Source organism: Neophocaena asiaeorientalis, unplaced genomic scaffold, assembly GCF_003031525.2.
Source record: "Neophocaena asiaeorientalis asiaeorientalis breed wild unplaced genomic scaffold, Neophocaena_asiaeorientalis_V1.1 scaffold70, whole genome shotgun sequence".
Lineage (NCBI taxonomy): Eukaryota > Metazoa > Chordata > Mammalia > Artiodactyla > Phocoenidae > Neophocaena > Neophocaena asiaeorientalis.
Window position 1 is genome coordinate 8,577,044 of NW_020175410.1, and position 15,776 is coordinate 8,592,819.

The following is a 15,776-nucleotide window of genomic DNA, read 5'->3' on the forward strand; positions in this document are numbered from 1 at the left end:
GAGCAAAAATATATTTCATAATTGCTAAGTATCACAATAACCCAAGATTTGATGCTTTCTGAGTAACACTGTAGAGCCGTGGAAAAAACCCCATGATCTACTACTACCTGGTGACCTTTCCAAGTCACTGGATATTTCTGAGCCTCAGTTTTCCTCATCCATAAACCAGGAAAAAGGCATTTGCTCTGCCTTGTTCTAGGGATTTCTGAAAGGATCAAATAAAGTAGCATGTATGAAATGCTCTATAAGACAAAGTATTCAACAAATGGAACAGTATTAATAATTGTAGAAAAAAATAAGAGTGATTATTAATTAAATAAAATGTATTAAACAATAACTGGGCTTTCTAGGACTAGGACTTTTCTAAGAATTTTAAGAGTTATAAAGGAAAAAGGGTGAGTGACTTTTCTAAATGATAACTTCAAAACGATTATCAATACTTCTGAGCAAAGCAAGGCTAGAGTTGTCCTCTGCCCTAGGACAGACATCAAAACATCACTACATAATATCCTCCCAAGGCAACTCCAAAACAATAGTAGGATTTATCAACCCCTTGCATCTCTATTATTTAGGAAGAGTCCTCATGGCCTACGGGCTACTGAAGGTATCTCATTACTATTTCTCACCATGCACTTGAAGGCCACTTTGCCTACTGAGCAATCAACACCATTTCTAATTAGATATATGAAGTATCAAAAACATGGCAATAACTTTCAGTAACAAGTTACACACACAACACACACATATACAAACACTCCATTTTTAAGAAGGGATATAAACATCTTAAAAAAATTCTTTTAAATCTACAGGACCTTAATCCCTGAAGATAGCAATAAAAAAAAGGGGATTGTTTGTGTAAACTGTACCAAAATAATGAGACATTTCCAAGTTTGTGTTTGAAGTTCTTTAAACAAGGTGGTCTTTTTAGTGAGCTGAGATAAAAATTTAAAACATTTTAGGGACAGAGCATTTGGTTGGCATTCTGCCACTTTCTACACCAGATAATTTCAGTTGCTGCTATTTGTCTCATATGTTTTTTATTCTCCCTCTAGGGAAGTCAAAGCCTTTTCACTTGCAGGCAAATTTTACTGTAGCTCTGGTAACTACTTTACAAGGTGATAAGCATTCACAAGAGGCTTTTATTAGGCTGGTAGCAAAAGCAAAAACTATGTGCACATATTTAGACAACATGTGTGAAATGGAAAACTTTAAACGTATGAGAGCTCCAAGTTAACCTACTAAAACTGCATATCCCATGAAAAATCTGGGGGTAGAAAAAAGAAACATGCTAAATAGCCTCAAATATAACTGACTGTATATTTTCCTTGCCTTCAACTCAACATAACAGCTTGTTTAATTAACTATGTCAACTAATGCATATGTTAACTCATTGCTATCTGATTTTGCCCAGAGAATGTTTCCCTCCATCACTTTTCCAAATGATTTTACCAAGTTAGAACAGAAACTCTTGCTTTTATCATGTTTATTCCAACCGGTTCCATGAGTAGTGTCCCAAAGAAATAAATGGTCTGAACTCTATGGTACAATTAAGCTATGAGGGCAACTAAGCATTCAAACATGAGACTATTAGTTAAGACACGAAGTTCGAAAGTACTATACTAATCAGAGAAAGAAATGATCATCAGTTATCATAAACGTACCAGTCCTGAGGGGCCTTAAGGCAGGCCTTGGATTCTAGATAAGACTTGAGTAAGAGGAGAGAATAACTGCCTGGGAAATGACAAAAATAATGTGCCCGCATGATCAGCTTCCAGGGCTCAGAGAGACTGAGCAGGAGCTCTGATGAGGGGCAGTGGAAAATGTGGGGAAACAGACCGTTTGTTGGAAATCACTGCACTAGACTAGTTTTACACATCATTAAGTAAAACAGACTCAGTGATTTTCAAGTCTCCTTCCACTACTTGTAAGTTTACATCATAAATCTAATAAAATAAACTCTCCTTGCTTTGTAAAGATACAGTGCTTTTCCTGACAACGTAACTTTTTCTGACCTGTCCACTAGACTGTAGGCTTACCAAGAATGAGTTCCACCTTATACCCCCAGAGGTTGGTTCCAGTGTACAGCACATAAGCAGGGACCAAAATAAATGCTTCCTGAATGCTACAGCACAGAGTGCAGGATTAGAAAATGAACTTTCTTGGCACAGAGTAATAAAAGTATAACCTTTCTCAGTTTGTCACTGTACATCCCATAAGGAGAACAGAATTTCTCAAAATAACATCACAATGTAATTAGAAATCAGAAAGAAGAAGCAGTAGAATCTCAAAAAGAAAGATTTATGAGACAACCTACAGAATGGGAAAAAATAATTACAAATCATATATCTGATAGACTTTTATCTAGAATATATAAAGAACTCTTATAACTCAATACTAAAAATATAAATACCCAAGTTAAAAATAAGGAAAAAATCTGAATAATCATTGGTCCAATGAAAATATACAAATGGCCAAAAAGCACATGAAAAAATGCTCAAATCATTAGCCATCAGGTAAAAGCAAATCAAAGCCATAATAAGATACTACACCATATCCACTAGGATGACTACAATCAAAAAGACAGACAGGCAAGATCTTTTTTGACCCACCTCCTAGAGTAATGAAAATAAAAACAAAAATAAACAAATGGGACCTAATTAAACTTAAAAGCTTTTGCACAGCAAAGGAAACAATAAACAAGATGAAAAGACAACCCTCAGAATGGGAGAAAATATTTGCAAATGAAGCAACCAACAAGGGATTAATCTCCAAAATATACAAGCAGCTCATGCAGCTCAATATCAAAAAAGAAACAAACAACCCAATCAAAAAATGGGCAGAAGACCTAAATAAACATTTCTCCAAAGAAGACATACAGATGGCCAACAAACACATGAAAAGATACTCAACATCACTAATTATTAGAGAAATGCAAAACAAAATTACAGTGAGGTATCACTTCACACCAGTCAGAATGGTCACCATCAAAAAAATCTATGAACAATAAATGCTGGAGAGGGTGTGGAGAAAAGGGAACCCTCCTACAACTGTTGGTGGGAATGTAAATTGATACAGCCACTATGGAGAACAGTATGGAGGCTCCTTAAAAAACTAAAAACGGGCTTCCCTGGTGGCGCAGTGGTTGAGAATCCGCCTGCCGGTGCAGGGGACACGGGTTCGTGCCCCGGTCCGGGAAGATCCCACATGCCACAGAGCGGTTGGGCCAGTGAGCCATGGCCGCTGAGCCTGCGCGTCCGGAGCCTGTGCTCCGCAACGGGAGAGGCCACAACAGTGAGAGGCCCGTGTACCACAAAAAAAAAAAAACTAAACTAAAAACAAAACTACCATATGATCCAGCAATTCCACTCCTGGGCATATACCTGGAGAAAACCATAATTCAAAAAGATACATGCACCCCAATGTTCACTGCAGCACTATTTGCAATCGCCAGGGCATGGAAGCAACCTAAATGTCCATCAACAGAAGAATGCGTAAAGAAGATGTGGTACATATATACAATAGAATATTACTCAGCCATATAAAGGAACAAAATTGGGTCATTTGTAGAGATGCGGATGGACCTAGAGGCTGTCATACAGAGTGAAGTAAGTCAGAAAGAGGAAAACAAATATCGTATACATTGCTTATATGTAGAATAGAGAAAAATGATACAGATGAACTTATTTGCAAAGCAGAAATAGACACACAGACATAGAGAATGGACGTATGGATAACAGGGGGAGAAGGGGGGACAGGATGAATTGGGAGATTGCGATTGACATATATATACACTATTATGTATAAAATAGATAACTACTGAGAACCTATTGTATAGTACAGGGAACCCTACTCGATGCTCTGTGGTGACCTAAATGGGAAGGAAATCCAAAAAAGAGGGGGTATATGCATATGTATAGCTGATTCACTTTGCTGTACAGCAGAAACTAACACTACACTGTAAAGCAAGTATACTCCAATAAAAATCAATTAAACAAGAAAAAACAGACAGACAGACAGTAACAATTAGTATTGGCCAGGATATTGAGAAATTGGAACTTGCACACACTGCACTTAGGACTGTAAAATGGGCCAGGCCCTTTGCAAAACAGTCTGGAGTTTTTCAAATAATTAAACATAGAGTTACCATATGACTCAGCAATTCCACTCCTTGGTATATACCCAAGAGAAATGAAAATATATATACTCAAAAACCTGTACACAAATATTCACAGCAGCATTATTAATATTAGCCAAAAAGTAGATATAATCTGAATGTCTATTAAGTGATGAATGAATAAACAAAATATGGTATAGCCATACAGTGGAATATTATTCGGCAATAAAAAAGAATGGAATAATAATACATGTTCCAACGTGGATGAACCTTGAAAAGTAAAAGAAGTAAAGGACCCAGCCACAAAAGAAGTAAAATAAGCGTCAGAAAAGATCAAATATATTGTATGATTTCACTATGTGAAATGTCCAGAAAATGGAAATCTATAGAGGCAGAAAGTTTGGGGAAAATGAAAAGTAACTGCTACTGGGTACAGAGTTTCTTTCTGAAGTGATGAAAAGGTTCTAGAGTTGCCTGTAAAACTACACAACGAGTGCTCTACTCTGTGAATATGTTAAAAGCCATTGAATTGTACACTTTAAGTAAGTTAATGTTATAGTATATGAATTATATCTCAATAAAGACTTTATTAAAAAATATAGTTTCTGTTTAGGGTGATGAAAGAGTTTTGGAAATAGACAGTGGTGATGGTTTCACAACATTGTAAATGTAATTAATACCACTAAATTGTACATTTCAAATGGTTAAAATGGAAAATTTTATGTTATATATATTTTACCACAATAATTTTAAGAAAGTGCAGAATGGAAAAAAATAACTTTCTTTCCCCAGTTTTAATTATGAGTAGATTCTTCCTTCAGTAGAGGCACTTTGTCCAAACTAGGAAAATCCCACATCTAAAATATTTTATCAGCCCATAGATAAAGGAAGTATTAACATGATTTTGGAAATTTTATTGAATAAATCAATCAGTATAACATTTTTAAAAATTGTAAAAGATATTAAAATCAAATGCATTCCCTTTTCAGTTTTACAACTTATAAACTTCGTATATTTGTGGTTCTTAACCTGCCTTAACACTGTTTTTGACAGATGATGTTTGTTAACTGCTTTGCTATTTCCTGTAGTGAGGAAATTGACTGTTACACTTCAGGTTTTAACAAATAGCATTTCTACTAACCTTTGCTAATTATGCTGTGCCTGTATTTTGTGTAACATTTCACACTACATTTATTCTCCTACTTTGATTTCAGAACAACTTATTTGTAAAAAAGTGAACTTATATACATTTCATTTTGACTCACCAGCCAAATCTGATTGTGTTGCTTCTAATCCAATTCTACACAGATACTTAAACAGAAATGCACATTGATGTGACTAAACTGAATACTTAAATATACAGCACCTCTTTCAGATTTCAACAGGAATGTAGATACACAGACATAAATACAGACCAAGCAAAAACAGCCTAGTGCACGCACTGTAAAAGCCATGTGCTTTACAATAAATATTTCTGTGCAAGTCTTTTCAAATATACTGAGAATTATTACTTTAACGTGATTGCATTTGAATGTACAGCACCTTGATGGGTTTAGTTTAAAGCAAGTCTATTACGACAGAAAGAAGAGCAAATGTTCTACCATAGTGCCGTTTTATATGAAATAAAACATCAATATCGGAGATGAAAAAAATTAAAGCATCAAACAATAGTAACTCTGTCGTCAATCAAGCTTATTTCAGATAAATGAATACAGAATTTCAAATCTGTGATTACTCATACTTACATTCTTTTCACTTGACAATCCTGAAAATCACTTTACCTAAAAATTTTGGTTCTAAATGTTAGGCTCATTAATTAAAAGAATTAATCCTCTAAGAAGTTGTCACTTAGAAAAGGCATCTTGAGAAACAGAGTAACAAATACTGATATGAGCTATGCCTTGATTTTTAAATTCTTTTATATTTATAAATAATATTATATATGGTGAAAATCTCATTTTCTGTGATGAAAAATAAATGTTAATCTTTTTAGATGAGAAAAATAATGACTGATGCACACTGGATGCAAGGGCCAGGAGACTCCAGAAACCATATTTTTTATAAACTTAACAAAAAAAACCCAATACATTTATTAAGTGCACACTTTGTGAAAGACATTTTCTTCTGCATTTTACATACTTGATTTCATTTAGTCCTCGCAAAAATTTTGTGCAGTAGGTATTCATTATGTATAGCCACTTCATACATGAGAAAACTAAGGATGAAGAGATTAAGTAGGCTGTGCAAATGTGCAGGAGTAAGAATTCGAACTAGAATTGAATCCAAGTCCATGCTCTTTCCATTACACCATTCTTTCTTCTACAAGTAAACAGTCTATCATTTGCTAAAATAATTCAGTAGCATCAGCTGTTGCAACTGTAAAAAGGCTCGGGGAATACCAGACATATTCCTGAAGTCTGACTGGTAAAGCTATATTACCCAGCTATGAAGGGGAAATCATACTTAGGCAGAGCAATCCCTACTTTTCCAAATTTGACACATCAGAACAAACAAGAAATCAAAACTAAATTAAACTCAACCTTAACATTTATATTTCTTAAAGTCCTATTAATCCAACCAGCAGAGGCATGTAATAATACATGGAAAACAGGATGCTAATTTTATAAAAACAATTTCTACTTGGATTCTGCATGTTGTATATTTCCCACTCTGTATGTATCCTGTACATGCATTTGAACATGTCTTTTATAGGTGTACATTTAAAAAAATTGCTCCAAAAGAGAGCTCATCCAAGGTCATCTCACTGGTTAATTTCATTTATAAGTTACAGTGAGGTTTGCTTTTTGGATACCAATACATTTCTTTTTTTTGGGCAATCTGAATTACATTTATTTTTAAACAAGTGGGAGAAATATTGAGTGTCTTGAATGTTGTGTGCAAAACTGATCCACGTCACCATCTCACCATCACAACCGAACATGGCAAGGCAGGTACATTGGTTTCCAGCATCACAGGCAACACTGCATGTAGGTTTTTTAATGAATAATGTAAACTTCAGTGTTAAGGCAGCTGGTAGTAATGCTGAACACAGGCTTAGCTCCGTGCCCATTTCAGGAATGAGACGGTCAGCAATTGAAAACAAACTGTGAGAGGAGAAAAGGGGAGCCAGCATTATCTGACAAAAACAGTGTGTCAAAATATTTTCCCTTTCACACACACAAAAAGAAATACTGGAACATTAGAAAAACAAAGCACCCATCCCACCAACTTCAGCCTGTTCTTTAACAAATACTTCAAAATACTGATAAATAATAGTGACTGCAAGCAGAATTCCAGTGTCTGAGCCGATGGCCCCGAGGAAGTCAGCCAACACGGACAGGGCGCCGATGCACAAGTTGCCGAACACAGCTGCTATGCGGATGCACCTATTAAGCTCATGAACCACAGATGTATCCCTGTGGCCTCTCATTACGATTTGCTGTTCTTTAAGCTGTTCAGCTACATCTTTGGCTGAGGAACAAGACACCACTATCCACATCTTAGACAAGAATGCACATGATCCCAACAGGAAGATGCTATAAACAACCACATGGACAGGATCCTCAAATATGGTGCCCATGGACTCAGGAGGAGAAAGGTAGTAACAAAGGCCCCCCACTGGGTAAGAACAAGCAGGTCCTCCCCAACTGACATCAGCCCACGGTCCTGGTAAATTTACTAAAAAGTTGCCTGGTAAATTTACTAAAAATCGAACTGACAGCATCTGGGAAATAACATACAGGTTGGATGATGGGGATGTTGGAGGTGTAGAAGAGCTTGGGGTAGCTGCTGTACTGCCCTCAGTACTGGGCCGACATAATGGGCAGATCCACATGAAATCCCTGAAAATATATAACAGCAAACACGAAAACTGTAGCAATGAGGTTCATGAGATTGGGTAAATTCTGATGATTGAAAGCTTCCCTTAGAGCTTGACCTGTGTCTGTCCTGGTGGCCAGTAAATGAAAGACAGCTATGACTGCACCCTCAAACTCAGTACCTCTGCCACTGTTAATGGTAGTGGGACTAAAGGCCTTCCAGACAATGGTTTCACACATGTTGGTGGCAATAAAGAGTGAAATTCCAGACCCCAGGTCGTAACCCTTCTGTAGCAGCTCATCTAACAGCAGCACAATCAAACCAGCAACAAACAACTGAATGATGATAAGGAGACAGATTCCAGCACCCATTTCAGCGGGATCCCCATACAGGTCCGTCATGACATACACAATGGCTTGCCCAATCGTAATGATCATACCAGATAGTTTTGGGGCTCCACTGAATAGGGCTCTGTCTTTGGGTATATCTCCAACTTCAATGATTTTGGCTTCAGCTGACGACTGCATAATCAAACCAGATGTTACAACTGGGGAGATACCCAATTCCATTAAAGTTCCTCTGTTGAAAGCAAAAATAACTCTCATCCAGTAGAAAGGATCTGCAGAATCTGATGACATGATTCCAAATAGTGGTATCTGACAACATACTAAGAAGATGAAAAGAGTTATAGCAGTCCATAGCACCTTCTCTCTCTAAACTGGATTTTCCTTTCAGGTTTCTGAATTTCTGGTAGAACTGCACAGAAAGGTTTGATAACGTCTAAAAATGTGATGCCCATGGCGGCAGCTAGGGCCGCCCGGTGGGGCCCAGCGACCTCCGCACGTCCTTCGCTAGGGTCCTGCGGCTTGGACCTCGGTGCCCGCTCCCGACATGCTCCGGGCAGCCCCACCAATACATTAAAAAGGTATTTTTTAGGGAAAAAAATATAGATGTACATACATATATAATTATAAAGGTAATATAAGCTTACTCCAACTACACAAGAATGGGTCTAATTCTTACTGAAACACTTTTCTCTTAGCTTTCCCAACACCCTTTCTCCTCAGTATTTTCCTCTTGACTCTCTGGCTGTTCTTTCTCAGTCCATCTGTGAACGTCTCCTATTCTACTCAAGGTCTAGGTTTTAGAACTCCCTAGGGCCAGGTCCTGGACTCTCTTTCTCAACATTCCCTCCCTAGGTGATCACATTCATTCACAATGATGTAAATACCATCTGCACCCTGATAATCCCCAGATTTATACTGTAAGCCCAAACCTCTACAAAAACCCTCCATTACTACATAAAAGTTACTTTGTCTAAAAACTGAACTCTTGATGTTCCCCCCAAACCTGTTCCTTCTCTAGACTTCTATATCCTCCACCCTATGGCTCATGCCATCAGACACTTATTTAATTCTAGGGAACCTCCTTGCCCCCATATATAATCCACCACCATATCCCCAAATACATTCTAAATGTGCCCACTTCTCTCCATTTCTACTGTCACTACTCTAGTCCAAGTGACCACTACCTCTCGCCTGGACTATTTATTATTGCTCTAGGCCATATCCTACAGATTCTCCTCTTTAATTTAAAGACCAGTGAGGTCTTTAAATTAAAACAAACAAACAAAAAACAGATACTATCATTCCTCTGATTAAAACTCCTTCAATAATTTTCCCTTGCACTTCAGGTCAAAATTCAAACTGCCAAACCTTGTATATTCTGACCTGCCTGTTCCTATCCAATTTCATCCCAGGTTTTTGCTCCCCTCTGTACTTCAGTGATACTGGTCTTCTTTCAGTTCTTCCAGTAAGCCAAAATCCTTACTGCCTCAGGGCTTTTGCACATGCTGTTTCCTCTACCTGGAACGCTTTCCTCCACTTCTTGCCCAGCTAACTCTGATTCATCGTTCAAGTTTCAGCACAAATATCACTTCCTGAGCCACCTCCTACCCTAAATTAGTTCCCCCTTGTGAATTCTCTCTCATAGCATCCTTTTCTTTCATATCACTCATTACAATTTGTAAGTAAATACATATGTGTGTGTGTATGCATATGTGCATATTAAATGCCTGGCTCTTCCACTACGTTGTTAAATTCATGAAGACAGGGACCATGTCCATCTTGGTCACCTCTGCATAGCCAACATTTTACATAGTGTCTGGCGCATAATGGGTGCTTTATAAATATTTGCTGAATTAATCAATTAGTAAAAAGTCTCCTTCTCCACCAACACGCTGTTCCTGAAAGCAACCATTGTAAGTTGCTCTCCAGACATGAAAACATATGATTAAAGGGTAAAGAGTTCAGGAGATTGGCTCAAGATGGCAGAGTAGAAGGACATACTCTCACTCCCTCTTGTGAGAGCACCGGAATCACAACTAACTGCTGAACAATCATCGACAGGAAGCTACTGTAATTCACCAAAAAAGATACCCCACATCCAAACACAAAGGAAAAGCCACAATGAGACGGTAGGAGGGGTGCAATCAAAATAAAATCAAATCTCATAATTGCTGGATGGGTGACTCACAAACTGGAGAACACTTATACCACAGAAGTCCACCCACTGCAGTGAAGGTTCTGAGCCCCAGGCTTCCCAATCTGGGGGTCCGGCAATGGTAGGAGGAATTCCTAGAGAATCAGACTTTGAAGGTTAGCGGGATTTGATTGCAGGACTCTGACAGGACTGCAGGAATCAGAGACTCCACTCTCGGAGGGCACACACAAAGTACTGTGCGCATCAGGACCCAGGGGAAGGAGCACTGACCCCATAGGAGACTGAACTAGACCTACCTGCTAGTGTTGGAGGGTCTCCTACAGAGGTTGGGGTGGCTGTGGCTCACCGTGTGGACAAGGACACTGGCAGCAGAAGTTCTGGGAAGTAGTGCTTGGCGTGGGCCCTGCCATAGTCAGCCATTAGCCCCACCAAGGAGCCTGGATAGGCTCCAGTGTTGGGTCACCTCAGGCCAAACAACCATCAGGGAGGGAACTCAGCCCCACCAATCACCAGACAAGTGGATTAAAGTTTTACTCAGCTCTGCCCAGCAAAGCAACAGCCAGCTCTACCCACCACCAGTCCCTCCCATCAGGAAACTTTCACAAGCCTCGTAAATGGCCTCATTAACCAGAGGGCAGACAGCAGAAGCAAGAAGAACTACAATCTTGCAGCCTGTGGAACAAAAACCCCATTCACAGAAAGACAGACAAGATGAAAAGGCAGAGGGCTATGTACCAGATGAAGAAACAAGATAAATCCCCAGAAGAACAACTAAATGAAGTGGAGATAGGCAACCTTCCAGAAAAACAATTCAGAATAATGTTAGGGAAGATGATCCAGGACCTCGGAAAAAGAATGGAGGCAAAGAAAATAATGAAGGAAACGATAGCAACGATCAATAAAATTAAAAGCTGGTTCTTTGAGAAGATAAACAAAATTGATAAACCGCTAGCCAGACTCATCAAGAAAAAAAGGGAGAAGACTCAAATCAATAGAATTAGAAATGAAAAAGGAGAAGTAACAACTGACACTGCAGAAATACAAAGGATCATGAGAGATTACTACAAGCAACTATAAGCCAATAAAATGGACAACCTGGAAGAAATGGACAAATTCTTAGAAATGCACAACCTTCAGAGACTGAACCAGGAAGAGAACAGGAAATATGAACAGACCAATCACAAGCACTGAAATTGAAACTGTGATTAAAAATCTTCCAACAAACAAAGGCCCAGGGCCAGATGGCTTCACAGGCGAATTCTATCAACCATTGAGAGAAGAGGTATCACGTATCCTTCTCAAACTCCCCCAAAATATAGCAGAGGGAGGAACACTCCCAAACTCCTACTACAAGGCCACCAGCACCCTGATACCAAAACCAGACGAAGATGTCACAAAGAAAGAAAACTAGAGGTCAATACCACTGATGAACATAGATGCAAATATCCTCAACAAAATACTAACGAACAGAATCCAACAGCACATTAAAAGGATCATACACCATGATCAAGTGGGGTCTATCCCAAGAATGCAAGGATTCTTCAATATACGCAAATCAAACAATGTGATACACCATATTAACAAACTGAAGGACAAAAGCCATATGATCATCTCAATAGATGCAAAGAAAGCTTTCGACAAGATTCAACACCCATTAATGATAAAAAGTCTCCAGAAAGTGGGCATAAAGGGAACTTTCCTCAACATAATAAAGGCCATATATGACAAACCCACAGCCAACATTGTCCTCAATGGTGAAAAATTGAAACCATTTCCGCTAAGATCAGGAACAAGACAAGGTTGCCCACTCTAACCACCATTATACAACATAGTTTTGGAAGTTTTAGCCAAAGCAATAAGGGAAGAAAAAGAAATAAAAGGAATCCAAATCAAAAAAGAAGTAATACTGTCACTGTTTGCAGATTACATGATACTATGTGTAGACAATCCTAAAGGTGCCACCAGAAAACTTCTAGAGCTAATCAATGAATTTGGTAAAGTAGCAGGATACACAACTAATGCACAGAAATCTCTTGCATTCCTATACACTAATGATGAAAAATCTGAACGTGAAATTAAGAAAACACTCCCATTTACCATTGCAACAAAAAGAATAAAATATCTAGGAATAAACCTACCTAAGGAAAAAAAGACCTGTATGCAGAACATTATAAGAAACTCATGAAAGAAATTAAAGATGATACAAATAGGTGGGGAGAGATATACCATGCCCTTGGATTGGAAGAATCAACACTGTGAAAATGACCATACTACCCAAAACAATCTAAAGATTCAATGCAATCCCTATCACCCTACCAACGGCATTTTTCACAGAGATAGAACGAAAAATTTCACAATTAGTATGCAAACACAAAAGACCCCGAATAGCCAAAGCAATCTTGAAAAAGAAAAACGGAGCTGGAGGAATCAGGTTCCCTGACTTCAGACTATACTACAAAGAAAATAAGTCAGAAAGAGAAAAACAAATACCGTATGCTAACACATATACATGGAATCTAAAAAAACCCCCAAAAACGGTCACGAAGAACCTAGGGGCCAGACGGGAATAAATACGCAGACCTACTAGAGAATGGACTTGAGGATACAGGGAGGGGGAAGGGTAAGCTGGGACAAAGTGAGAGAGTAGCATGGACACATATACACTACGAAGCGTAAAATAGATACCTAGTGGGAAGCAGCTGCATAGCACAGGGAGAGCAGCTCAGTGCTTTGTGACCACCTAGAGGGATGGGTTAGGGAGGGTGGGAGGGAGGGAGACACAAGAGGGAATAGATATGGGGACATATGCATACGTATAACTGATTCACTTTGTTATAAAGCAGAAACTAACACACCATTGTAAAGCAATTATACTCTAATAAAGATGTTAAAAAAAAAGAATGGAGGCAAAGAATGAGAAGATGCCAGAAATGTTTAACAAAGACCTAGAAGAATTAAAGAACAAACAAACACCGATGAACAATACAATAACTGAAATGAAAAATACACCAGAAGGAACCAAAAGCAGAATACCTGAGGCAGAAGAAAGGATAAGTGACCTGGAAGACAGAATGGTGGAATTCCCTGCTGCAGAACAAAATAAAGAAAAAGAATGAAAAGAAATGAAGACAGCCTAAGGACCTCTGGGGCAACATTAAACGCAACAACATTCGCATTATAGGGGTCTTAGAAGGAGAAGAGAGAGAGAAAGGACCCGAGAAAATATCTGAAGAGATTATACTTGAAAACTTCCCTAACATGGGAAAGGAAATAGCAACCCAAGTCCAGGAAGCGCAGAGAGTCCCATACAGGATAAACCGAAGGAGAAACACACCGAGACACAAAGTAATCAAATTGGCAAAAACTGAAGACAAAAATTATTGAAAGCAGCAAGGGAAAAACGACAAATAACATACAAGGGAACCCCATAAGGGTAACAGCTGATTTCTCAGCAGAAACTCCACAAGCCAGAAGCGAGTGGCAGGACATATCTAAACTGATGAAAGGGAAGAACCTACAACCAAGATTATCTACCTGGCAAGGATCACATTCAGATTCGCTGGAGAAATCAAAAGCTTTACAGAAAAGCAAAAGCTGAGAGAATTCAGCACCACCAAACCAGCTCTACAACAAAGCCTAAAGGAACTTCTCTAAGTGGGAAACACAAGAGAAGAAAAGGACCTATAAAAACAAACCCAAACCAATTACGAAAATGGTAATAGGAACATACATATCGATAAGTACCTTAAATGTCAATGGATTAAATGCTCCAACCAAAAGATACAGGCTCACTGAATGGATACAAAAACAGGACCCATATATATGCTGCCTACAAGAGACCCACTACAGACCTAGGGACACAAACAGACTGAAAGTGAGGGGATGGAAAAAGATATTCCATGCAAATGGAAATCAAAAGAAAGATGGAGTAGCAATACTCATATCAGATAAAATAGACTTTAAAATAAAGCCTGTTACAAGAGACAAGGAAGGACACTACACAATGATCAAGGGATCAATCCAAGAAGATATAACAATTATAAATATATATGCACCCACCATAGGAGCACCTCAATACAGAACGCAACTACTAACAGCTATAAAAGAAGAAATCAACAGTAATAATGGGGGACTTTAACACCTCACCTACACCAATGGACAGATCATCCGAACAGAAAATGAATAAGGAAACACAAGCTTTAAATGACACAATACACCAGATAGATTTAATTGATACTTATAGGACATTCCATCCAAAAACAGCAGATTACACTTTCTTCTCGAGTGCACATGGAATATTCTCCAGGATAGGTCACATACTGGGTCACAAATCAAGGCTCAGTAAATTTAAGGAGATTGACATCGTGTCAAGCATCTTTTCTGACCACAACGCTATGAGATTAGAAATCAATTACAGGGGGTAAAAAACACAAACACATGGAGGCTAAACAATACATTATTAAATAACCAAGAGATCACTGAAGAAATCAAAGAGGAAATCAAAAAATACCTAGCGACAAATGACAATGAAAACACGACGATCCAAAACCTATGGGATGCAGCAAAAGCAGTTCTAAGAAGGAAGTTTATAGTAATACAATCCTACCTCAAGAAACAAAAAACATCTCAAATTAACAGTCTAACCTTACACCTAAAGGAACTAGAGAAAGAAGAATAAACAAAACCCAAAGTTAGTAGAAAGAAAGAAAGAAATAGCGATCAGAGCACAAATAAATAAAATAGGAACAAAGAAAACAATAGCAAAGATCAATAAAACAAAAAGCTGGTTCTTTGAGAAGATAAACAAAATTGAGAAACCATTAGCCAGACTCATCAAGAAAAAGAGGGAGAGGACTCAAATCAATAAAAGTAGAAATGAAAAAGGAGTAGTTACAACAGACACCGCAGAAATACAAAGCAACCTAAGAGACTACTACAAGCAACGCTATGCCAATAAAATGGACAACCTGGAAGAATGAACAAATTCTGAGAAAGGTATAACCTTCCAAGACTGATCCAGGAAGAAATAGAAAATATGAACAGACCAATCACAAGTAATGAAATTGAAACTGTGATTAAAAATCTTCCAACAAACAAAAGTCCAGGGTCAGATGCCTTCACAGGTGACTTCTATCAAACATACAGAGAAGAGCTAACACCCATCCTTCTCAAAGTCTTCCCAAAAATTGCAGAGGAAGGAACACTCCCAAACTCATTCTATGAGGCCACCATCACCCTGACACCAAAACCAGACAAAGATACTCCAAAGAAGAAAATCACAGAAAAATATCACTTATGAATAGAGATGCAAAAATCCTCAGCAAAATTCTAGCAAACAGAA

The 15,776-nt window shown here is 38.2% G+C and overlaps 2 protein-coding genes across 4 annotated transcripts in view; both read right to left on the minus strand.

Annotated features, from left to right (window-relative positions):
• The window catches only part of UMAD1 (UBAP1-MVB12-associated (UMA) domain containing 1), a 232,207-nt gene that overhangs the window by 129,165 nt on the left and 87,266 nt on the right, over positions 1-15,776 (minus strand). The window lies entirely within an intron of this gene.
• On the minus strand, positions 7,314-8,732 carry LOC112414501 (protein transport protein Sec61 subunit alpha-like). Its single transcript, XM_024766976.1, is given in 3 exon segments — positions 7,314-7,863; positions 7,865-8,591; positions 8,660-8,732. Coding segments are annotated over 3 exon segments (1,350 nt in total).